Raw genomic sequence first — 25,281 nt, forward strand, 5'->3', positions numbered from 1 at the left:
TCACAAACTCTTTTATTTTAAAATAAATAAATAAAAGAGTTAACATGACTTCCAGGGAGGGAAAGTGACTTGCTGTTGTTGGACCTAGCTTTTTAGAACTAAATAGAACCAGAAATACACGAATGGACTATTTTGTCAGTGGTTGGGAAATGCTTAAGAGATTTCTTTATTTGAATTTTTTCCTAGCTTTACCAAGGTATAATAAATAAAATTAGAAGATATTTAAAGTGTACATGGTGAAGATGTACATATACATTGTAAAAGGATTCCTCTCATTTAGTTATTTAACACATCCTGCAAACTTGCTTATTTTTCTTAATATATCATAGATGTCTTTTGTGTCAGTATACATAGCCTACCTATTATATTTTAGCTCTAACATGATATTTTATCACAATGCTGTAACATTCAATGATGGACAATTTAGCTGACTCCATTTCTTTTTTAACCATTATAAGCCAAACAATACGTCATTGGCTTCCTTTTATATGCTATTGCTCAATTGTGCAAATATCACTATAAGGTAGAGTCTGGAGAGAATGTTTCAGCAGGTATGTCTTTTAGATATTGATGAGTATTTCCAAATTCCCATCCAAAAATATTCTACTAACTCAGCTCACCTAGCTGCATATGAGCATGCCCATTGCCTGCTGTGCGCCTGATCTTAGCTTACATGAAAGAACAAGAATGAGAATTTTACGGGATGTGGATCCCTGGACCTCCTGAGTCACAACCCTGTCTCCACCAGCTTACTACATCCCATTTCCGTCAAACCTCTCTCCCCAGCGGGTCATCCTCCCGAGGCTCTGCTCCTCCTGTGACCACCAGCCTCCGGATAACTCCCCCTCCCTTTGTCTTTCATATCTAATCAGGGACTCTGTCTCTCACAATCTTTCTCTTCTCAGTCTCTCACTTTTCGTTACTTTTCTTTGAGCTCTGTGGCTAATCTCCCAGTTTAGTATCTTACTGCCTCCGTCCTGACCTTCCCATCCCTGATCTCTTCCACCTTCAGTCCAACCTGAACTTAAGCCTACAATCATCTTTGCGAAACTCTCCTTGGATCATACAGGCCTCTTCTATTTGGGAATCTTCCATGACTCTCCATTCTCTGCCAAAGCCTGGCTGAACTTTCCCGTCAGTGGCCTGCTCTACTACCCACCAACAGGCCGGTGCTTTTCTGCATTTGATCATCTCAGTCCTTCCCTGAAGTTCTTCTCCATATCTCTGCCTACAGGAACACTATCTGTTCAAGTGGACCATAAAGATGTCTGGGGGAAGAGCTTTCCAGATGGAGGGAATGTTGGGGTTACAGGTTATGTAGGGTCTCATAGAACACTGTAAAGGTTATGACTAGGCAACATTTAAGTATTATCATTATATATAAATATATAATGTATCTCTGCTGACAGATTATCACCAAATGCTTTGTACAAATCCATAATCTTAAAAATAATAATATTTTTATGGCAGGAAGAAATTATTTTGCTTTAGGCTAAAAACAATGACAAAAGATTTTGCCTTTCCCAGAGAGGATTTCATTAAGCAGAAGCAGAAACTTCAATTTAGCAATTGCACCTATTTGTGATAAAAAGGACCCTGAAATAATGTCTTCCTTATTTTTCATCTTTTGTGTATATTTATTAACTTATTTTTCTTATTTAATACAAATTACAATCGTTTCTACTTTTAAAGAGGTGCTCCTTAAATCATGATAGAGAACTATTTTCCTATTTAATTTAACTAGAATTCAGATTTCATATTTATTCATTGCTAATTCATAGGGTTGTTGGGAGGATTAAATGAATTAATAGAAGTGTGTAGAACAATGCCTAGCTTATAGTAAATGCTCTATAAGCATTTGCAGTAATAATGTTGTATGTATACAAGGTATGCCTGGGAAAAGTTCAGCCCCTGTTAATATGGTTTGTGTGATATCAATGTAACCTGGCAGCCAAGGAGAGTGGACTGTGGACTAGAATGTGTGTGTGTGAACAATGATGACTTCACTGTACTAGTCACCATTGAGTGAGCATGCGTACTGTGTGGCCATCACATTCAAAATAACTGAGCAAGTAGAGCAACAAATCTGCATCAAATTTTCCATTAAGCTTGAACATTCCTCTGTGGAAACTATTTGGATGATTCAAAAGAACACAGCTACAGGCATCTGTTGATTGGCAGCTTCATCACCACACACCTGCTCATGCATCCCATCTCGTGCAGAGTTTTGAAACATCAAATCACCCAGGAAACTCAGACCTCCTACAGCCCAGATTTGGCACCCTGAGACTGCTAGTTTTTCCCAAAACTTAAAACCATATTCGAAAAAGAAGAGATTTCAGACCATCGATGAGATACAGGAAAATACGATGGGGCAGCTGATGACAGTTGGGAGAATTGTGTGAGGTCCCAAGGTGCCTACTTTGAAGGGGACTGAGGCATTATTGTCCTATGTACACTGTTTCTAATATCTTGTATCTTCTTCAATAAATGTCTCTCTTTTTCATAGTGCATGGCTGGATACCTTCTAGACAGACCTTGTCTATCATCTCCATTCATTCATTTATTCATACAGTTAGCTAATTACAGCTTGGTACCGAGCACTATGCCAAGGGACTGGAAATTAAAGACATATTAAGCTGGTCCCATGGATCACATGTCTAGTAGAGAAAATAAGTGGATAAACACAAAATTAAAATAAGGTGTGATAAATTCAATAACTGAGGTCTATTTAAGGGGAAGTGGTTGCTAAAGGAAAAAAGGAATATTTCTGGTTGAGAAAGAAAGCTACAGGGAAAAATGTTGCTCAAGCCATATAGCTAGGTGTAACCAGTTGATGAAAGTTGGTAGAATGTAACAAAACAGAGGAAATGACTTTAACAAAAACATCAAGTCATGGGGCAGCAGGGTGTATTTGGGGCCTGTAAACATGGAATGGCTGAAGTGTACTGTATGTGAAAAGGGAAGGAGGAAAAGTACTTGAGATTATGAGCATATGATAAGGAATCTGGATATTCTTTAAAGGGGATGGTGAGCAACTGAAAGATTTTAGGTAGATTTCCATTTTAAAAATAGGCGGTAAGAGGCACAAATTCAAGTGCCTTGGAGGACTAAGCAAGTACTAAACATGTGAATTGGGGGATGGTTTAAAGTGATGGGAAGTGGTGAGGGAGACAAACTGAAAAATATATAAAGTCATTTAGGTGATTAAAAACTAAAAGAAAATTAAAGTTGCTAAGAAAATAAATTCAACCTCAGGGCTGCCAGTTTGAACGCCTGGTGTAGAGGCTTGGGGAACAGAGTGGAAGGAGGTGGAGACTAATTAAGGAAACTCTTCATGTAAAACATAATGAGGAGCAAAAGTAAGAGAAAAGCTGCAGGGGAGGAGAAGGACCAGGCCTGAAAAATGTTTAGGGAGGAGGAGATCCATAGGTCCCAATGACCTATGGGATGGTAGGAAGAAAGAAAGTAGAAAAATTCCCACATTTCGGGCTTAGATGACTGGATATATGACAAAACTATTTGCTTCTGTAGAAATGGTAGAGACTGGGAAGCAGGTAGACATAATGAGTTTGGTCTTAGAATATTTAGTTAGGAGTGTGTTTCTAGGTCATCTGAGTGTAAGCTCCCAGTAGAAAGCAAAGTGCAAAAGAAAGGCTAGGTTGGAAAGATAGGTATAGGAGTTGTCAGGTTATAGGCAGGAGTTAACAACAGAAAAGTGGTTGATATTGCCCAGAAAAAAAAAAGGGTGAGCAAAATCAAAAGAAAAAATTCTTTACCTAAAAATTTTAATGCTTTTGTATCTGTGATCATTTTCATATTCATTATATCCTAAAAATGTTATTTAATTTTGTATTCTTCTTATGTGTATTTAAAATGTAGAAATGACAGTGATGACCTATACGATTTACCATAGGTATTAGAGAAACCAGCCTGTAAATAACATAGATAGAAATTGTAACACATTCCTATATATTTTACACATATTTCTAAAAATATATATAATCCAAAAGGTATATAATTTTGAAAAATTACCTTAGATGGACCCTTGCTATTTTATTTGGCAAAACATACACTTGAATCAGTGGGTGCAAGTGTATGAGGTGTTTGGAGACTGTATGTAAAGAACAGCACAGTCATGGTCTACAGATACTGGTTACAGATATTGTGTATACACTTGCACATGTGTGTGTACTCACAAAAAAAACAAGAATTTAAACTTTAAAAACTAAAGCTAGTTCCAGCTAATGTATTGTTTACTGTCCCTGTTTCCAACGAGCAGTGACTCAGCCCTAATAAGAGCCTTTTGTCTGGAACATTAGGGAACAAATTTGGATTGAGGAAAGGGGGAAAAGGGCTCCCACATTAAAGCCCGACCATCCCAAAGCCAAGAATAGGTCAATCCCTACCCAAATGTTTCCTTTGGGTCCATATCCATAATCTTAAAGAGTTGACTTCAATTAGCAAAGTCAAATACTAGGATAATGGAGAAACATTATGGCTTCCAACTCCTTTTTATCACTGTTTGCTCAACACTTTTAAATGAATTAAAAGCAGATGTTTAAACTGCTGCCAACTGTTCACTTGTCAGCAGTGAATGGGAATTAATTTGGTTTTGTTCATCATTAAATTAAATGTTAGAGTTCAGTAGCTTAAAGAGTCTTGGAATGCAGGTCCTGATGAGATTTTAAAGTTATAAATAATAGGTAATTTTGGTAACTGGGAAAACATCTGTCCTTGTAAGGTAACAATAAAAATTCTGAAACTCTCATACAATACCTGAAGAAACAAAAATCAATTATTTTGTTATTCAGCCAGAACTTTTGGTTGCCATCTGTACTTTCAGCCCTGCATTTACCATAGTGGAGACTATGAAAGAACTTAAAAATGTTTGTCATTCTTGCTGTTGAAGAGTGTAAGATGCATCCTGGCCAGTGCAGCTCAGTTGGTTGGGGACATGGTTTGACTCCCAGTCAGGGCACATACCTAGATTGCGTGTTTGATCCCGGGTCTGGGCATGTGCAGGAGGCAACCAATCAATGTTTCTCACCTCAATGTTTTTCTCTCTTCTTTCTAAAAGCAACGAAAAAATGTACTTGTGAGAGGATAAAACATTTTTTTAATTAAAAGAAAAAAAAAAGTCCTGATTGGTGTAGCTCAGTTGGTTGGGCACCATTCTGCAAAGCAAAAGGTCACCAGTTCAATTCCTGGTCAGGGCACATGCCTGGGTTATAGGTTCGGTCCCCAGCTGGACATGTACGAGAGGCAACTAATCAATGTTTCTCTCTCATATTGTTTCTTTCTCCCTCTTTCTCCCTCCCTTCCCCTCTCTCTAAAAATAAAATAAAATTTTTTTAAAAAAGAACACAAGATGTTATATAACAGTGCATACATGAGAGAGTCTGCTAATATAATATTCTTTCACAAGTTCATAGGAGGTAGAACTTGAGAGCTGAGATGATATGGGCAGGGATCTCAGGGGCAAGTTTGATTGGACAAAGAAGGATGTGCAGGATTTAATATTACCTCAAGTGGCAGCCAACCCCTAAGACGGCCCTCAGCGATTCTTGCCTTTGGGTATTCAAGCCTTTTTAACAGTTCCCTCACTTGTTGAATAGAGCTGACCAGTGTAATCAATAGGCTGTGGCAGAGATGATGGAATGTGGTTTTTGAAGCTAGGTCATAAAAAATATTGTGGCTTCAGTCTTGGTCTCTCTTGAACTCTCACTTTAGGGCAGCAATTTTCAACCTTTTTCATCTCATGGCACACATAAACTAATTACTAAAATCCTGCAGCATACCAAAAATATATTTTTTTTGCCAATCTGACAAAAAATAGGTATAATTTTGATTGATTTACAAAAATAATAATGGTAACTATCTACCCTTTTTGCTCCAAAATGATGTTTTAAAAAATTAGATGCCTATACTGTATATAAGGATTTCTGGTACCAAGAGTTAACCAATCAAATGCAGCCTTATTATGCAACTGAGCAATTAGATGCAACTCTATTATATGGCTTATATATTTATGGTTCTCACTGGACAGCTATTGCTGTGTTGGCTGTTGTCATTTTTTTATTTGACAACCTAAGGGAAAAGAGGCCACTACCCTCACTAAATAGTCAGGTATTATGTGTTTTAAAAATTCCTGCGGCACATTGAAGATTGCTGCTCTAGGGAAAGCCAACCGCCATGTTAAAGGCACATTCGAGCAGCCCGCTGAGACACTCGTTTGGAGATGACGGGAGGCCCCTGCCGACGGTGAGCACGGGCTTCTCAGCCCGTGAGTGAGCCACCAGGGACGTGGATCCTCCAGCCCCAGGGGGGCCTTCAGGTGACTGCATGGCTGCCACTCTGGCCAATATTATGACTGTGACCTCAAGAGGCCCTGAGCCAGAACATCCAGCATGCAGAATTTGTGAGATAATAAATGTGTATTGTTTTAAGACACTAAGTTTTGAGGTAATTTTTAATGTAGCAATAGAGTAATATATCTTTTTATGTCTTCATCTTCACCTAAGAAAGCACGAAGTTTTTAAAACACTAAATATGAATAAAAGATCAAGAACTGTAATCTCTTTTCTTTTTTTAAAGAAATACTATAATATTATAAGAAAAATGAAGTAAACTCTACTACACTAACAAAACAATTGACCGGAACTGAGCGCACAGATCCATAAGGTCACCACTATTAGCATCGCCTTACCACAGCATGAGGTCTAGGGGAAAAGAGATTCCAACTCCCTCTGCTCCAGAGGAATATAAAGAAATAGAAAAGCAGAGAGAGCTCTTAGTATTCTTAGGTAGCAGCTAGGAATGAGCGGCCAGAAAGGAAACAAAGGCAGGGCCCTTGCCATTACAATCTAACAAAGAACTTAATACAGGAGGCTAGAAGCAAAAGGAAAACGTGTCTCACCTATTAACTCAACAGCCCTGGGCTTGGCCTGATAAGATCGTCAGGTGTCCTGGACGTCACAAGCAGGAATCGTACAGTAAAGACAGTGGGCCGGGGGAGGGGGGGCAGTCCTTGAGATTCTATGCTGGGAAAGGAAGCTCCTGTAACAATTTCACTAAGACAACGAGACTTTACTAACTGAGAAAGAAAACCTTTGTAGCTGTACATTATTGCTAAAATTTAGAAGGGGGAGATGAAGGGGTACCTCTCTGGAAGCTAGCTAAGGTATATTACCCATGAACCCCAATACTCAGCATACTTAGATTAACTAAGTACCTACTTGTAGCCTTGGCTCAAGAGTATAGAACAAACTCACAAACTTACTAACAACTTTCTTACCTCTATATGTGGAACATTTAGACTTGTCAGGTGCCTGTCTGCAGCTTTGTGCTTGTATGTATTTCATAAATAATCTTGCTATCTCATTTCCACTATACGTACTTGTCTCTCACTTGAATTATTCTCTTGCGGGTGAGACAAGAACTACAGCGTGGGGGAAAGTCCTCCTGACTCAGCTCTCTCTCTCTCCCCTTCTGTAACAGTATTATTGATGAAATCTTCTTACAATTAGGAAAATACAGCAGTGTAAGAAAATACAGGCAGGTAACGTCGTAATAAAATTTTCTCTAGCTCTTGAAAAGGTTTTTATTTTAAGCAGAAATCTACTACCAGAGCTTAACAAATTCTATAATAATCCAGGTATATGGCAGGACTTCGAGGGTTTTTTTAAATCACAAAAATACTCCGAACGTTACACCTATAAAAATTTGCAACCAGCTAGAAAATGTTCTGTGTGCATAGTTGTGGTCCTTGTCATCTCAGGGAGTGAGGCACGTTGGGGAAATCATGGACGAACCTGATCCAAAGCAAGGGAACTCAGGATCAGAAAGTTCATCTGCTGGACCCTCTACGCTAACACTAACTCAGCAACCTGGAGATCAACAACCCAGTGTGGCGTTTGTCACTTCAGAAGATGAGGCAAGGTGAGGAGAAAGTATAGATGACCCTGATTCAGAGCAAGAGAAAGAGGAGAAAGGGCTTATGGGAAGAACACTCACCTACCACTGAGAAGTAAGTCAGCAACCTGTATATCAACAAGCTAAACCTTAGCAAACACTATAAAGAGTGAACCAGTAAAACCTGTTCAAGAAAGAGGAACCAAGGACATATCAAGGTTAAAGGCCTTGACTTCACAGCCAGATTCCTAGAATTACCACTGGAGGAAGAGGATGTCACCTTGGTGAATATCATGACCTCAGAGTATGCTCAATAGAGCGCAGAACAGGAAAAGAACAGATGACAAATATTTCAGAAAGTATCATTGCTAAACATTTTCAATTGAAACCTTGTCCCCCAGTGGGTTATATATTAATAGCATATTGACCCTATCTAGGATCGGCTACATAATTTGTGGTGGGCCTAGTGCAAAATGAAAATGAGGGGCCTCTTGTTCCAAAATTATTATGAATTTCAGGATGACAATTGCAGAGCACTAAAGCAAGTGCAGGGCCCTTCCAAGCATAGGACCTTGTTTTATTGCACAAGTTGCATGCCCAAGAAGCTGACTCTGACCCTTTCTACAGAATGAAGAACTGCTTGAAAATGTCAAGTAACATAGTTTTAATAGAATAATATTTTTACCACATGGTGTCTAAAGCAGTCACTAACTTAATTACATTCAAAATAAATTGCAGCCCTGGCCCAAGAGGCTCACTTGGTTGGACTGTTGTCCGGTAAACTGAAAGGACTCAGATTCAATTGCCAGTCAGGGCACAAGCCTGAGTTGCTGGTTCCAACCCCAGTCAGGGCACATACTAGAGGCAACCAATCTATGTCTCTCTCACATGGATGTTCCTCTCCCTCTCTCTTTCCCTCCCTTCCCCTCTCTCTAAAAAAACTCAATAAGCATGTCTTCAGGTGAGGATAAAAAAATAAATAAAATAAAAATAGCTAAAAAAATGAATTGCAGTTGAGGATTAGAATCACCTTAACTAATGAACAATTACTTGGTATGTCACTAACTTAATAGTTTCTAAAACCAATTTAAACAACCTTCTGAAAAGCCACTGACAACAATAAAAGGGAACCAGTGGAAGTCCTGAATATTAGGACAGTAATTTGACCCAAATTCGTGCCTTCTATTCTTCCTGATAGCTGTGATCTAAACCTTCATTCCATGTTAAAAGGAATTGTTTCCCACAGAAAAATTGAACAGTATGCAGATACTGGGCTTGGAAGTAGATGCAATAACATGTGGCTCTGCATTATCCCTCTTTGGGAAAGAGAGTGAACATGTTTTTGATTATAAATGAAATAGCTGTTCTATGACTTGTGCTTATTTTAATCAAATAGTTTTTTAAATTATGAAACATTTTAGAGACCAAAGCACAGATTCTAAAGAACACTGAACACCCACATAGCCACTTCTCAGGTCTTAAGAAACAAAATATTAAAAATATAATTGAAGCCATTTCCTTCCCTTCCCCAAATATAATTGTGAGAATTACAGAACTTTCTGCTAATAAAAAACTCTGTCCAAACTCCTGCACTAAGAAACTTGGCCAAACTCTAGCGTGGTTTCTAGAAATGTAAGGCTGTGTCCTTAGGATGACCCCAGCCTCCCAGTGAACCTCGGCTCACTATTAAGATGCCTGACTGAGAAAGCTCAGTGCTGCCAGGAGAATTTACTGTGTGTTCTAGCCAACAACACCCAATGATAAGCTCCTTACCTCTCTTTCTTGGACTATTTATTAGAAAGGGTTCACAATTGTGAATCCATATCTCATAACTTAGAACTGTTCTCCCAAGGACCCGAGCCATTCTTTTGAAATGCAATCATCAGGAAGCATAGGGCCTCTGTCTTCCATCCTCTGTGGGAGGATGGAATCCTAACTTCAAATGTTACCAGCTCGCAGACACAGCTGGCCTAGTCACAATTACACTGACCAATGCTTTGTAATTTTTCACTTCTCTAATAAGCCACCACTCTCCCTCTTCCTCACCCTCCCTTTAAAACCCCTAGTCACCTCTGCACAAATCAGAATGGAGTTCAGCTCTTTCCCGTACTGTCAGTAGTTTCCGAATAAAATCTCTTTACTGCTTGATCTAACGTCTGGCTGCGTTTGTTTTTAAGAACTGTCATTCTGATTTTTGTATATATCACTCCCCTGCATTTTTAAAAAAGCACATATATATCTATTCATAAACAATATATTGACTTGTCTGTTTTTAACGCCAAATATAAATGACATATGACCAATCGTTCCACAATTCATTTAACATTTTACTTTTCAGATTTATCCGTATTGTTACAGGTAGCTCTACTTTGTTCCAGGGCTTGCAAAATCATTTCCGGGCGGGGAGGCGGGGGAAGCATTTCCCTAGGTCCATCCTCATGAGCCTGTGTCCACCCCAGGCCCAGGAATGGTCAAAGGGAGGCTAAAAGCCAGTGCTTTGGTAGTAATGGTGGTGTAGACTGAGCTTGGATGTGGAAGAGGCCAAGGAGTCCATCTGTATGGAGTGCAGGGAAGTAGAGTGGGAAGAGGAGAGGCGTGAGTCTCTCTCTTCTTGAAGTTCGAAGTTTAAGAATCCTAAATTTGGGTTTCACTTTCCAGGTTGTTAGGAAACTATAGTCATGAAGATGGGAGACTAGAACATATTTCCTTTACTATTTAACTTTTTAAAATAAAAATAACTTTGAAGTATTCAGACATAAAGTATGTGGCCTCCATTTGCTCTTTTGACCGCATTCCACAAACAGGGTTGGGCTTGTCACTTTTCTACACCCCACTTTCCTCGAATCCAGTTTTTACAGAAGGAAATTACTGACATGTGGCTATCTTCCTACCCTCATCTTCCAAGTGGAATTACCACTTCCCTCTCCCCTCCTACTAGTTAAGACTCTCAATTCTGACTTTCAAGTACCACGCCAAGAAGGTAGGAAGACGCCAACTGGACGCCAAGGAGCGAGGCTCAAGAAAGCTCCATCCTGTGACTTGCATCCAAACCACGCGCCGCCCGCCCCGCCCCTCCCCTCCCCGCCCCTCCCCTCCCCGCCCCTCCCCGCCCACCCCGCCCCGCCCCTCCCCGCCCCTCCCCGCCCACCCGGCCCCGCCCCTCCCCGCCCGCCCCGCCCCACCCAGTCCTGGCCCCGTGGCATCCTGGGACATGTAGTTTTGGAGGGAAAGCAGCCTCATCCAGAGATCCTCCCCCAGAGCTGCCTTTCGTCCTTTGGACGTCGTGACGTTGCGTTCCTCCCTCTTTCCCTCTCTCAGTCCCTGGCTTCTGAGTGCCTTTTACGACATTGGGTCTCAGAGTTGGTCTCGGCGCCCGGCCCACTTTTCGGCAAAGTGACGTGGACGTCAACAGCAATGGCGGAAGGAGAAGAGGTTCCACCACTGCCACAGTCTAGCGACGACCGCTGGTGAGTGAAAGCCGGTGGCGGATTCCTGCTGCCCCTCCATTCTCCCTTCTCACCACCCTGCCTGTCTTTGAGGCATCACCCGGCGCCGGCGTGGAACGGGGAGGCCGGTCCTCCACCAAATCCCGCGCCCTGCCCCGCCCCCTCTGCTTGCCGGGTCGCCTCAGCCATCCTAATGCCCGAGGGGCTAAGGCCGGACTTGAAGGGAGAGGAGTGTCATTCGCCCAGGTGCTGGGCCTCAGTGCGGTCCTCCGCTTCGTCCACCGGTTTCCGAAGTGTGCTGCAGAGGGTGGGTTCGGGGCTGGGCTTGGCTGAGTTCCTGGCCGTGGGTGTTAGAGTAGGCTGCTGAGGAAGTTTCGCGGGCGCAGATCTGAGGCACTAGAATACGATTTGAAGAGAAGACCACTTGAAATCACCATTGTGACCTTCGCCTGCGGGGTCAGAGGTTGACACACACCCATGGAGGAGCTCTCCGACACGGTTGACGTATATACTTTTTTATTCTTAGTTTTTATTTCTCGTTTCGAGCTCCTGCAGTTTCCACCATTCGTCTCTTTCACATAAGTCATCTTTTCCCTTCCTGCCACTTTTCTCACAGCTCGAGCTTCACAGCTTTGGCTGCGACGTGGGACGTTGCTCTTGCTGCTCCCAGACGTTTGCATGCTTACCTGATTTATACTGAGGGTTGTGGGGAGCCTCTCCAATAATTTTGTGGTAGACTTTAGTCACCCGGTGTTTTTAATCTTTGGTCTCCTACTAGGAGTCTCCTACTAAAGTCTCCTACTTTTGAAATAATTGATGTTCAGAATACAAGTTTAGGGACATCTTAAAAAAAAAAAAAGGAACCTTCAGGGGCTTGTCGATTATTTACAGTCGATCTAAATGTGTTGACTACATGCATTAGATAATTATAGATTTCCTTGTTCATATTATGTGCATGCAGCTCACTGGCATTCTGTGTAAAAATAATGCAGGATATTTGTACACATGGACTTTAATCCCTGAGAAAGATGGAAATCGTTGAAAAGAATAGGTAACATAGTACTTGAGAAATTCAGCTCTCAATTAGCTGACCTCTAGCATTACTTAGTGCACCTACCCTCCGTGGCGGCGTAGGAGGTAAGTTTATGATGACCTAGACGTAGTTTCTTTCCTCAGTTTGCTTATTTTGGAGTTGGGGAGCTCTGACAGGTACACTCAGTAACAAGGTAAAATTGATCCAGTTCTTTGGGAGTGTGAATATAAGTGTTATGAGAGATTAGGGGGCAGAAACTGCCTCCGCTTGGAGTCATTGGGGAAAAGCGTCATGGAAGCAGAGGTGTTTGAATTAGGCCTTGAAGAATGAATAGGATTAGGTCAGTGCTGTTCAGTACAAAATATACTGTGAGCCATCTATGTAATTTACATTTTTCTAATAGCCATATTAAAAATTGAAACAGGTGAAGTTAATTTCAATTTTTTATTTTATTTAAGATACCAAAATATTATTTTAACATGTAACCATTATTAAAAAATAGATAATTTTACATCTTTTTTTGTACGAAGTCTTCAAAATCCAATGTGTGTTTTACATTTACTCTACATCTCAATTTGGTCTAGCCACATTTTAAATGTTAAATAGCCACACGTGGCTAGTGACTAACATAGGACAGTTTAGTCAATTAATGGATTGGAACAGCCTCTGAATGGAGTGATAGCATAGGCAAGAAAACTGATTTGTTTGGAGAGTAGTAACTAGAATTTCATGAGGCTTGCTGTTTTGGAGGAATGAATTGTTGTATTGTAAATTGGCTGTTATTAGCTAGCTAACTGAAGGCCAGGAGGGAAATGTTTCTAGAGTTAAGGTATCTTTGAGGAGTTTTTGATGGGGGGAGTGTGAGTATGTGTCTGGTTCACAGGGGCAAGGAACATGGGGTAAATGGTTGTTACAGGTACCATGTGGTCTCCTAGGGTTGCTGTATCTTTAATGTGGCTTTCTATTTTTGCCCTTTTTATTGTCATGAGTGGAGGAATCCCGAGTTGTTCTGTGATTTCTGCTCTCCCTCCATTGTCTTCTAATCTTTCTCCTTTTCCTCTACTGACTTCACTCATCTGTCCCCTAAAGTGAATCTGAATAGAAGAGACATTAGGATTTGGAGCCAGTGGTTCAGTAAAGCCTCTGCTTTTCGAGTACTTGGTGAATGGGTTGTTAAAGAATGGGGAGGTTTTACTCTTTTAAAAAAAACGCTGTCACATTCTTTTTCAGATGGAAGTTTTTCTGAAATGTGTTACGTCATCTCATTGCCTAACCTAAACTCATCTTAATGAATTAGGGTCATCCAATTTACAAATGTATTTATATAAGAATAAAACTAGCACCCTGGCTGGTGTGGCTTAGTGGACTGGGTGCCAGTCTCCAAAGCAAAGAGCCGCTGGTTCGATTCCCAGTCAGGACACACGCCTGGGTTGCAGGCCAGGTCCCCAGTAGGGGGCGCGTAAGAAGAGCAAGCACACATTGATGTTTCCCTCTCCCTTCCTTTCCCCTCTCTAAATAAATAAAATCTTAAAAAAAAAAAAGAATAAAACTAGACCTCTGTCCTCAAGGAATTTTGTTATTTAGTTAGAGGACTCATATTTAAGAAAATCAATTACTGTTACATTTCTGTAATATAGTGAGACCTTTAGAGTAGATAGGGTAGACTGCTGCTTTGTTAAATGGCCCCATACAGCGATCCCATTTTGAGAATGCTTTTTATTAGTTTTTCCTGTTTTCTTTCTTTGTTATTAATGGTATCTCCCAGTTTGTTCCTAATCTGTGAACCTTGGTAGCCAGATTTGTTCAAATTGTGTATACATTTGTGAAAAGGCTCAGGATGGGGCCTGAAGATCTTAAAAGTATGAGATGTCACTTTTCTTTATTTACTGGTTTTCAGTCACATTCTAGATCAGTGCCTCTCAGAATTTAAATGTACATTGGGTTTATCTGGGGATCTTGATAAAATGCAGATTATGATTTAGTGGATTTCCTTCAGACCTTAGATTCCACATTCCTGACTGACTAGCTTCCTGGGTGTTGACAGTTTTGTTGGTTCATGAACCACATTGTACTTAGCAAGGTTGTAGATAATGTATATTTCAGAATAAGTTCACCAGAGGAATTTATCTCTCTATACTATATATGGTATGGTGTATCACTTAACATATTATACTATAATTTATCAGATTACATGGTTTATCATTGATTGCTCTTTAAATAGTGAACTCAAGGGCAGCTGCTGATAGCAGGTGGCTAAGTAAGCAGGTTGCCTGAATGTTTGCATGAATGAATACAGACTTTTGTAAAATTGTGTGCGATAACATACCAAGCTGTGATCTCATTTAAATTTTCAGACTCTTGTGTTTTTGTGAGCTGTACGATTGCCGGTATAGTGCTCACTTTTTATGGAAAGCCAAGGTTATCAGAAACTGCCTCAGCTTTCAAACTTCCTGAAACTATAGCCATATAGTTACATGGAGATATCCTTGCAAAACTATATATAGTTAGTTTGAAATGATACAAGTTTAATTAATATAAACTACAGGTTTTTAAAATCAGAGAAATCTTAAATTATTAGTTACAGTGCAGAGATTGGTAATTGTTCTTGGTATTGAAGAAATCAGCCTTGGATTTGAACATTAGGTCTCATTTTCTGAGGCTTTTCTCCTTGAAACAATTTCTGAAGATTGAAAGTCATCATTAAAAAATATTTCTTTTTGGTATAGACATTAATTGTATAATTGTTGGAATTCAAAGTTTGTTTTGCTTAGTTTAAAATTTTTTGTATGACATTGACTTTAAAGTCATTCTAATTTATTGCTAAAGTTATCTTGTCATTGCTAAACTTTTCTTAAAATTGTGAAAGTATCAGTTCCATAAAGAAGTTTCTGTTGTTAATTTAAGATGTGAATAGAATTATTTGGAGAATAATAGGGTCTTTTTCAAAATTTTGTGCATTTTGTGACTAGTGCTTTCAGTGCTTCCCATTTCATAAGTTTTGAAATAGAGATTTAAAATGTCACTTGAAGAGTAGGTAGTTGCAGTTTGACATGATATAATCAATAAATAAATGCATTTAATATGAAAGAGAATGGAACCTGTTGTTTAAGAATATTAACAGCTTGGGGTTTGGGGAGACTAGATATTACCTTACAAAAAATGAAGAGAAAATGAACCTTATTGTGCTGAAATAGGGGCTTTTAAGTGCCAACTGATTTTGTAGGCTATAAGCAGAGGGCAAAGATTAGAAATTAAGATGACTTATTTATACTATTTACATTAATGTTTTGCAGTTCAGGTTTTACTGTTTTTAGAGGTAATTAATAATAACTCACTTCTAGAATTTAATATATTAACATTTATTTGTACATAGAGCAGGGAGTACAGGTGCTTTTCCTATCTTAGTGCGCAATTCAGGTAATTCTGAAACACCCAGATAAGTGTACTGCAGTACCCAGCCAACTTATGAGTAAGAAGTCTTCTGAACAGAATTGATAAATTATTCTTGGCAAATCATTGCTGCTGCTTATGTTGAAATGTGGTTTCTACTTGGTATAAACCCAAGACATTGTTGCCACCCCCTTCTCGGCCCCCAACCTATCAAAAAGCGAAATAAAGTTTAGCAAAGCATTCATTCATACTTCATTCAACAAACATTAACTAAGTACTGGTTATATTCAAGCTGCTAATTAGTGTTTTAGAAAAAATTTGAAACATATTTAAAGCCAGAGTTGTGCACTTTTCTGCCTTGCTTGGGCACTTCAATTTTTTCATTGTTTTAGCCCAAAGAATACTATGTGACTATCTTCAGAAGATATCTAAATACTGGTGTTTTTGGAAATTACATTCTCTATCAGAGTACAATAGGATTATACAGTTTAAAAATGGAGCAGTGTTTGAAGTTATTTATTTAGATACTGAGAATGACAGATGGAAAGCAAATCAGTCCCTTATGTTAGGCTCATAACAACCAGTTGCTTCTTGTGGAAATGCAAGAGCAGTAAGTTGAAAGCCATGCAAAGAAAAGGCATTTCCTGACATTTAATATATATTTGTTCTTAAGGCTCTAACTTTTTATCTGAGCTGAGAAAATACTGACTAATAAATTATTTGTTTCAAGTCTTCTTCCTTTTTCTTGCGAAGGTTAAAGAAATCTTTTTCTTATCCTTAAGCTGACATAGCATTTCATGGCTGGGTGGGAATGCTATAGTGTGTGCTTTTCTTAAAAACAGTTATATAAAACTGATTGCTGGGGGGGGTAAAGAGGGAAAATGAGGACAACTGTAATAACATAGTCAATAAAATATAATTTAAAAATCATTGCTATAGTAGTATTTAATAATTTCAGCAAGAAGATATAAGAACATACTATATATTTTGCATAGAACTTCATCCTCTATATAATGCTTATACATACCATCTCATTTGGCCCTTATGACAATTCCACAAGAAAGGGAAGTTATGGATTACTGCCTTTCTTGTAGAATTTATTGATTGCCTTGTTAAAGATGAGAGGACAGGCTTAGGGTGGTCAGAAAACAAACCCTTCATGATTGATATGGTAGAATGTGATACAGAGTGTTATATACTATAGCTTTATACCTGTTCAGTTTTCATAATATGTTCACATATCCCTTGCCAAAAATCACTTATATATATGTTAGTTGACCATAAGATACTTTATGGTTACATGTAGCATCTAGGTAATATATGTATCTAATATATGTTACTATTTAACTAAATATGTTTATATAGTTATATATTAAATACCTATCTATATCACATACAAAAATAGAATTATAATTTATTTTGATTTATTTATATTCTGAGAGCACAGTAGTAAAGTTTACTTAGAACATATAAGCAATTACATATTACTGTTAATAACTTAATCAGTTCAGTAATTTTTTTTTGTTTTTATTCAGTGATGTTGGAGAAATAAGAAGCTTGTTTTTTTTAAAGTAACTTCCTTAGTGGTTATTTTCCCCTTTGAAAAGTTTCTAGCCTTTGTTTTGAAGTATAAAAGTGATGCATAGAAGGATATACTTATCTCATATAGGTATCTCAATGAATACCAGAAATTCTTGAGCTTTATTTTGTAGATTCCATTTAGATTTAATCACTGCTATGAAAATAAATGAGAACTCTTTTATCAAATAAATTATGATGAATGGTTGGAATCCAAGTTAAAAAAAACCTATCATCTATTTCTTTGCCAAATTATGATGTCCATTAGTAAAGTATCCTTGGAAAGAATTGTCCAAATGTTGCCAAGTGTTGTCACTTCATTTGCAATAGCTGTTTCTTTATTTTCCAAAATGAAGTTTTCAAGAAAGGGAATATTGGTGATATTTCTTTTCTCATTATATTTTTAATAAAGTGGAAATTTGTAATAGAAACAGTATGCCATTTTGTGTTGACTTGTGCTGTTTCCATTCTATTTTTTCTTGTAGGCAAAGGATACAATCTAATTTCAGCTTCCAGATAAACAACTACTTTGGTTGGGAGAGGGAACCCTGATACATTTCCTTGCACATTAAACATGCTGGAAAGTTACCTCCTGTGTAGAAAAGAGCTGTGTGTTAGGAACTTTATTTTGAAGAAGCATGAAAGAGGAAAATATTTAGAGCACTCGCTAAAGTTAACTTCTCCTTAGTAGAGAAGATATTCTTCTATTTTGTTAGCCAAATCTTAGAGCAAATGCATTGCAACATAACACATACAGCAAATCAAGTTAAGATTTTCTCAGCAGAGGAAGGGACACCATTGGTGCAATTTGATCTATGTGGATTATGGATCAATAATAAGTCTATGAAAAAGCATCTGTCCCACTCGTAGTTAATTTTAGTAGTTTACAGAACCATATTCTGTGATCTCTATCTCCTTTGCCAATTGCAGTTCTTAAATACTGTAGTTATCATGATTGTTTGACTTGTCAAGCCAAGAGGACAAGGTTTAGCACCTTTACTTGGCACAAGATCCTGGTTAAACACAAATTCTGGAAGGGGTTGTGTTAATTGAAAAGGGACTTTCCCACAGTGGCTCTTGTGGCTTTGATCCTGATACAGAGTTTCACTAATTTTTTAAAAGCTGGTGAATGGTTTTTTTTGTTGTTTTTGTTTTTTTGTGTTGGCATTCAAATATATGACTTTTTAAAATTAAAATGCTCTAACAGTAATGTCTGGTTCTGACAAAAGTCCAGATAGCTTCAGGATTTCACGATGATCAGATTGTGCTCTCATGTGGTCATGGTCATTTTTTTTTTTAATGTGCCATCATACCATTTGTTGTTAGGAGGTTTTAATAGTTTGACATTGGGATTTAAAAATAAGTTACACAGTGCACATTATGGTCATTGAACTCCATCCATCTCTGTTGTACAAATTAATCTGTAATAAAGTTGTGGTAGTAATTTGTAACCATTGTGCTAACAATAGTAGCAAAATAAGTTCAGGCAAAGCTTTAGTGCTGATGTCTCATGACCTAGGCATTAAGAGAATAAAAAAAATATGGTGGCACAATGTAAGTTGTGAAACCACAACTTTGCATGTGCAACTTGCCAGTGTTCACTGTTACTCACTTTTACACAATTTGCTGGTGCTTACAGCTAGTTAGCTCATCATTTTTGAGTTTCAAATAATTGATCAGAAGTTTGTGCCTGGGTATAATATATACATGGGCAAACTGGCCTGTCATAGTTAATCTGTGCTTATAGTAGTTTATACATTCTAAACAAATATGAATGGGCTACACCTCAGAACAAGCTGCTCCCGCCTCTGTTCAGTGGCTTTTAGATAGTAAGGCTTGGGCTAAAACCTTGGAATAGTCAGCTAGAATGTAAACTGTGTAAGAACATGGGCTTTTCTTTTTTAAGACTGATTGATTATTTATTTATTTATTTATTTATTTATTTATTTATTTATTTTTAGAGGTGGGGAAGGGAGGGAGAAAGAGGGGGAGACAAACATCGACATGAGAGAGAACCACCAGTCAGTTGCCTTCTCCATGTGCCCCTAGGGAACCAAATGGGCACGTTTTTGCTTTGCAGAACGAAACCCAACCAAGTGAGCCCCATCAGTCAGAGCAAGAGTATGGACTTTTTGTTCACCGGGTCTCCAGTGCCTCACACAATGGGTAGCATGTAGGAGGTGCTCAGTACATATTTGTTAAAGGTTTGAATGGAAGAATACTTTTGGTCCTGGCTGGTGTGGCTCAGTGGAAAGAGTGTCAGCTTGTGAACCAAAAGGGTCCCTGGTTCAATTTCCCAGTCACAGCACACACCTGGGTTGTGGGTGGGGTCCCCCGTGGGGGGGCATGTGAGAGGCAACCACACATTGATATTTCCCTCTTTCTCTCTCCCTCCCCATCTCTCTAAAAATAAATAAAGAAAATCTATTTAAAAAGAAAGAATACTTTTATCAGGGAAGGAAAGAATTCAAAGCTTAGGTTAAAGAGAGGTATAGGAGAATTACTGGAAACTGAAGGAGAAGCTAATTTTGGAGAGTATGTAAGGAGGACGAGGTCTGAAAAAGATGACTAATAACTTCTTGGAGCATTTTAGTAAGGCAGTGGAGAGTGTCAGTTAATGAGAGAGTAAGTGGAGAAGAGTGGAGACCACTATATTTCAGGAATCGAACTGTAGGAGGAAGGAGAAAGATGACTTTTTGGAAGGAAATAGGTCATGTATAGGAGCCTTTGAATAAGCACATGTGGAAATATTTGAGAAAAACAATAATAATCACAGGCTATACTGTTCTTTACATTTTTGAATGCTAGAAATACTTCTAGTGAAGGTTCCAGAGTCCATTTTATCATTTAGCTCTTTAATACTGCTAGCAGACTCAGAGGTTTGAATAATAATATCCCATGCAGTAGAAATAACATGTGTAAGATGTTTACATAGCAGTCTTTGAGCCTTTATTGACTTCCCCGGTAATTCGGTTTCTGTATTTTTATTTGAATCAAACAATAATATATCTTAGACCCTGACACTTTAAGGCACAGTCAGTTTTTAAAAATTTGGCAGTTGGGTTTTCTTTAAGTTTCTCTGTACTCTGCATTTAAGTGCTTACATATATTCTAGGTCCTAAGTGATCTTTTTGAACTGTTACAATCTTTCGGGTTTTTTTGTTTTTTGTTTTTTTTTGTTTTACAGTTATGGAAAAGGGTTAGATTTAAAAATTTTTGAAAACTAGTGACTTAGCTTTAGCTTACCTGATAGACTAAGAAGCTCCATGAATTAAAAAAAAAATTTTTTTCCCAATCCAGAAAACATCCTGTTTTAAAGTGTTTTAGACATTTATCTCAATATTTTCAGGTGTGAGTGCTGGTCTGAAGTTGAATAGGCTACAGAAGTCAAATAGACCATAAGTTGCCGGAATTATTGCTTAACTGCTTAATTCTAGGGCTATTTTTTTATTTCATTTTTTTTAAAAAAAGAACATATTGAGTACTTATTTTGTCTTTAAAGATTTATTCTTGAATAAATGAAGTAACTTAGTATTCCTTAATACTGATGTTTTTCTCTTGTTCTCTCATTTTAGTTTTTTCCGCACTTTATTGTTGTTTCATATGTCTCTTAGGATTTGTGCCACGTGTACCCAAATATGGTTCATGTGAACAGTAACCCACTGTCTGACACTGCTCTCCTTTGAAAAACTGTGAAAGCTTCAATGCCTATGGAGTCTTGTATGGAAACTGTCCTGAAAGAGAAAGTTGAAAAGGACAGATTCAGGCAAGCTGTAGGCATTAAGATGGAATGGAAAGAGGACTCGGAGGGATATTTTGGTAGAACAAGATAATTCACATTCTGTATGAATACTCTACACCTCTTTTAATTAGGTGGTATCTGGTACTATCTCCATTTTATTGGTGAAGAAATTGAATTTGTATCCTAGGTCACACAACTGTTAAGTGTGTGGAGTCTTCTGATGTCATGTTTTTTTATTTTAAATTTTATACTGTTTTTTCTACAACACTTTGCCTTTAAAGCCTTTATATCCTCAATTCCTTGGTGCTTTTGCTATTGAGCTGCCGTGGCAACTGTTTAGAAGGCTCTTCCTTTTCCACTATTTGAGTTGTTAACCTGTACTGCTAATCAATTTGAGGAATTAAAAGAGGCATTTGGACCCTTCACAGTGATATACTCCCTTCAATGAAATGATAAATGAGGGTTTGACACAGTAGCTTTCTCTTAAAGTCCTAAATTAAAGAGTTCCTAAACATTTTTCCTGAAGAAATACTTTTTTTTTTGGTAACACTTTTAGTCAAGACATAATTCTTGTATCATAAAATTCCCCCATTTAAAATATATAGTTCAGTGGTTTTAGTATTTTTACAGAGTTGGGCAGTTGTCATCATTATCTAAGTTTAGAATATTTTCATTATCCCAAAAAAGAAATTCCATACCCATTAGCAGTCACTCTCATCCTCCTCTCACCGCAGATCGCTGGCAACCACTGATCTGCTTTCTGTCTATGCATGTGCCTGTTTTGGACATTTCCTGTGAGTGGAATCATACAATATGTGGCCTTTGCGTCTGGTTTCTGTCACTTAGCATCCTGTCTTTAAGGGTTATCCATGTATCACATGCATCAATGCTTGATTCCTTTTTATTGTTGAGCGATATTCTACTGTATGAATATATCATTTTATTTATCCATTCATCAGAGGTGATGGACATTTGGATTGTTTTTACTTTTTGGCTGTTAAGAATTAAACTGCTGTAAAAATTCTTATACAAGTTTTTTGTTATTGTCTTTTTAATGTGGTAAAATTATATAATATAAAATTTACCATTTTAGTCTGTACAATTCAGTGAAGATAAAGTACACTCACAATATCGTTCAAATAGATAGTGACCACCACTATCCATTTCCAGAGTTTGTCATCATCTCAAACTGAAACTCTCTACCTAGTGCACAATAAACCCCCATTCCCCCTAATTGTAGCCCCTGGTAACCTCTATTCTACTTTGTGTCTCAAAGAATTTGCCTATTTTTGGTACCTAATATAAGGGGAATCATGCAATATTTGACATTTGGTGACTGGTTTATTTCATTTAGCATTTGTCTTCAGAGTTCATCCATGTTGTGTAGCATGTGTCAGAATTTCCTTCCTCTCTAAGGCTGATTAATATTCCATTGTATGTATATACCACATTTTGTTTATCCATTTATCCATTGATGGATATTTGGGTTGTTTTTGGCTAGTGTAAATAATGCTGCTGTGAACATGGATGTATAAATATCTATTTGAGCCCCTACTTTTAGTTTTTTTTGAGGATATATCCAGAAGTGGAATTGCTAGACTATAGGGTAATTCTGTTTTTAACTTCTTAAGGAAGTACCAAAGTTTTCCATAGTGGCTGCATCATTTTACATTCCCACAAGCAAAGCACAAGAATTCTAATTACTCCACATGCTTGCCATATTTTGTGATGCTAGCCATCATAATGGGTATGAAGTGTAATATCATGGTTCATGTACGAGTTTTGTGTGGCTATATATTTTGAGTGTTGGGGGGTATCTATCTAGGAGTAGAATTGCCAGGTCATACTATAACTTTATGTTTAACATTTTGAGGATCTGTCAAACTGCTTTCCAAAAAGGCTGCACCACTTAACATTCCTACTGGCAGGGCGTGAGGATTCCAATTACTCCACATTAAACACAATACTTGTTATTATATCTTTTTGATATTAACAATCATAGTTATGCTAACTAACCACCACTTTGAACATGCTTCTAGCTGACTGATTTTACTCATTCTCAATTATTGCTAGGTGAAAGGGTATAAATGTTAAAAAGGAATTCATAAATATCATTTAAATATTCAAGCAGTACATACAAATATAATACATAGAATAAATTTAATCATGTTGTACTCACTGATGCTATATGAGAAGTGATAGTCTCATTGCCATCTCATTTTTCAGAGTAACCACCTTATACAATTTTTGTTTTGTTTTTGTTTTTTTATTTTTTTTTTTAGAACACAATTTTGGTTTTTGTTCTAGTGGATACCACCATGATTCTAAACATTTTATGCTTGCATTACTTAATTTTTAACATTAAAATATATGGAATATTGATTAATTTTTTTAGGGAATTTATGCTAAGGATAAGTGGGAAAGATTAAAACGAGGAAAATTTAGAAAGTACTTAAGTACCAAGTGGTAGAGGAATAGCCAAATCTGATTTTAGACATTAAAAATCTGTTTTTTTTAAAGTATTGAGTGACTCAGAGAAATGTTCATAATATATTTGAATATAAGTGAATCTTGCAGGGTGTAAAATTATATATTTAATATAACCCAGTTTTGCTTTGTATCTCTTTGTACTCATACACACATTTACACATACACAGATATATGAAGAATTAAAAAAGTAATTCTCTGAATGTGAACAGGTGTTATTTCATGGTAGTGATGGTGGCTGGTTTTTAAATTTTTTAATACATTGGTCAAATTCTCTTAAATGATTATGTTACAGTAAAGAAAGTGTCATTTTTAAAAAGTTAGCTGTTGTCCAATCACCCTGATCCCAAAACCAGATAAAGACCCTACAAAGAAAGAAAACTACAGGCCAATTTCGCTGATGAACATAGATGCTAAAATCCTCAACAAAATATTGGCAAACCGCATCCAGCAATACATTAAAAAGATTATCCACCATGATCAAGTGGGATTCATCCCAGGGGTGCAGGAATGGTTCAATATACGCAAATCAGTAAACGTGATACATCACATAAATAAAAGAAAAGACAAAAGCCACATGATCATCTCGATAGATGCAGAAAAAGCATTTGATAAGGTACAGCACCCATTTATGATCAAAACACTCAGCAAAATGGGAATAAATGGGGCATTCCTCAACATAATAAAGGCCATATATGAAAAACCTACAGCCAATATCATACTCAACGGGCAAAAACTGAAAGCTTTCCCACTAAGATCGGGAACACGCCAAGGATGTCCGCTCTCACCGCTTCTTTTCAACATCATATTGGAAGTCCTAGCCACAGCGGTCAGACAAGAGAAAGAGATAAAAGGCATCCAAATAGGAAAGGAGGAAGTAAAGCTGTCATTGTTTGCAGATGACATGATAGTGTACATAGAGAACCCTGTAGACTCTACCAAAAAACTCCTCAACCTTATAAGTGAATTTGGCAAACAGCAGGATACAAAGTCAACATTCAGAAATCAAAGGCATTTTTGTACACCAGCAATGCAATAGAAGAAGAAATCAGAGAAAAAATACCATTCGATATAGCAAGAAGAAAAATAAAGTACCTAGGCATAAATTTAACCAAAGACGTAAAAGACCTGTATGCAGAAAACTATATAACATTGAAAAAAGAAATTAAGGAAGACACAAATCAATGGAAGTGTATACCGTGCTCATGGATTGGAAGAATTAATATCATCAAAATGTCCATACTACCCAAAGCAATTTATAGATTCAACGTAATCCCTATTAAGATACCAATGACGTATTTCACAGAAATAGAACAGACATTTCAAAAATTTATATGGAACCATAAACGACCCCGAATAGCCGCAGCAATTTTGAGAAAGAAACACAAAGTAGGAGGGATCACAATACTGGACATCAAACTCTACTACAAAGCCACTATACTCAAAATAATTTGGTACTGGCACAAGAACAGACCCATAGACCAGTGGAACAGAATAGAAAGCCCAGAAATAAGCCCAGGTCTCTATGGGCATCTAATATTTGACAAAGGGGGCAGAAGCATAAAATGGAGCCATAATAGCCTCTTCAACAAATGGTGTTGGGAGAGCTGGACGGCTACATGCAAAACATTGAAATTGGATCATCAGCTGACACCATACACAAAAATAAACTCAAGATGGATAAAAGACCT

At 37.7% G+C, this 25,281-nt stretch overlaps 1 protein-coding gene across 2 annotated transcripts in view; it reads left to right on the forward strand.

Moving 5' to 3' along the window:
• The first annotated feature begins 11,216 nt into the window (after nt 1-11,216).
• TBC1D23 (TBC1 domain family member 23) overlaps nt 11,217-25,281 on the forward strand; it is a 62,233-nt gene continuing 48,168 nt past the window's right edge. For both annotated transcript variants that reach the window (XM_054577363.1, XM_054577364.1), the window contains exon 1: nt 11,217-11,381. In XM_054577363.1, coding sequence (XP_054433338.1) covers nt 11,329-11,381 — 53 coding nt within the window. In that variant the 5' untranslated portion in view covers nt 11,217-11,328. The remainder of the gene's footprint in view (nt 11,382-25,281) is intronic.

This window comes from Pteronotus mesoamericanus, unplaced genomic scaffold (genome assembly GCF_021234165.1).
Source record: "Pteronotus mesoamericanus isolate MK-2021 breed Mesoamerican mustached bat unplaced genomic scaffold, CSHL_Meso_final contig_42, whole genome shotgun sequence".
NCBI lineage: Eukaryota > Metazoa > Chordata > Mammalia > Chiroptera > Mormoopidae > Pteronotus > Pteronotus mesoamericanus.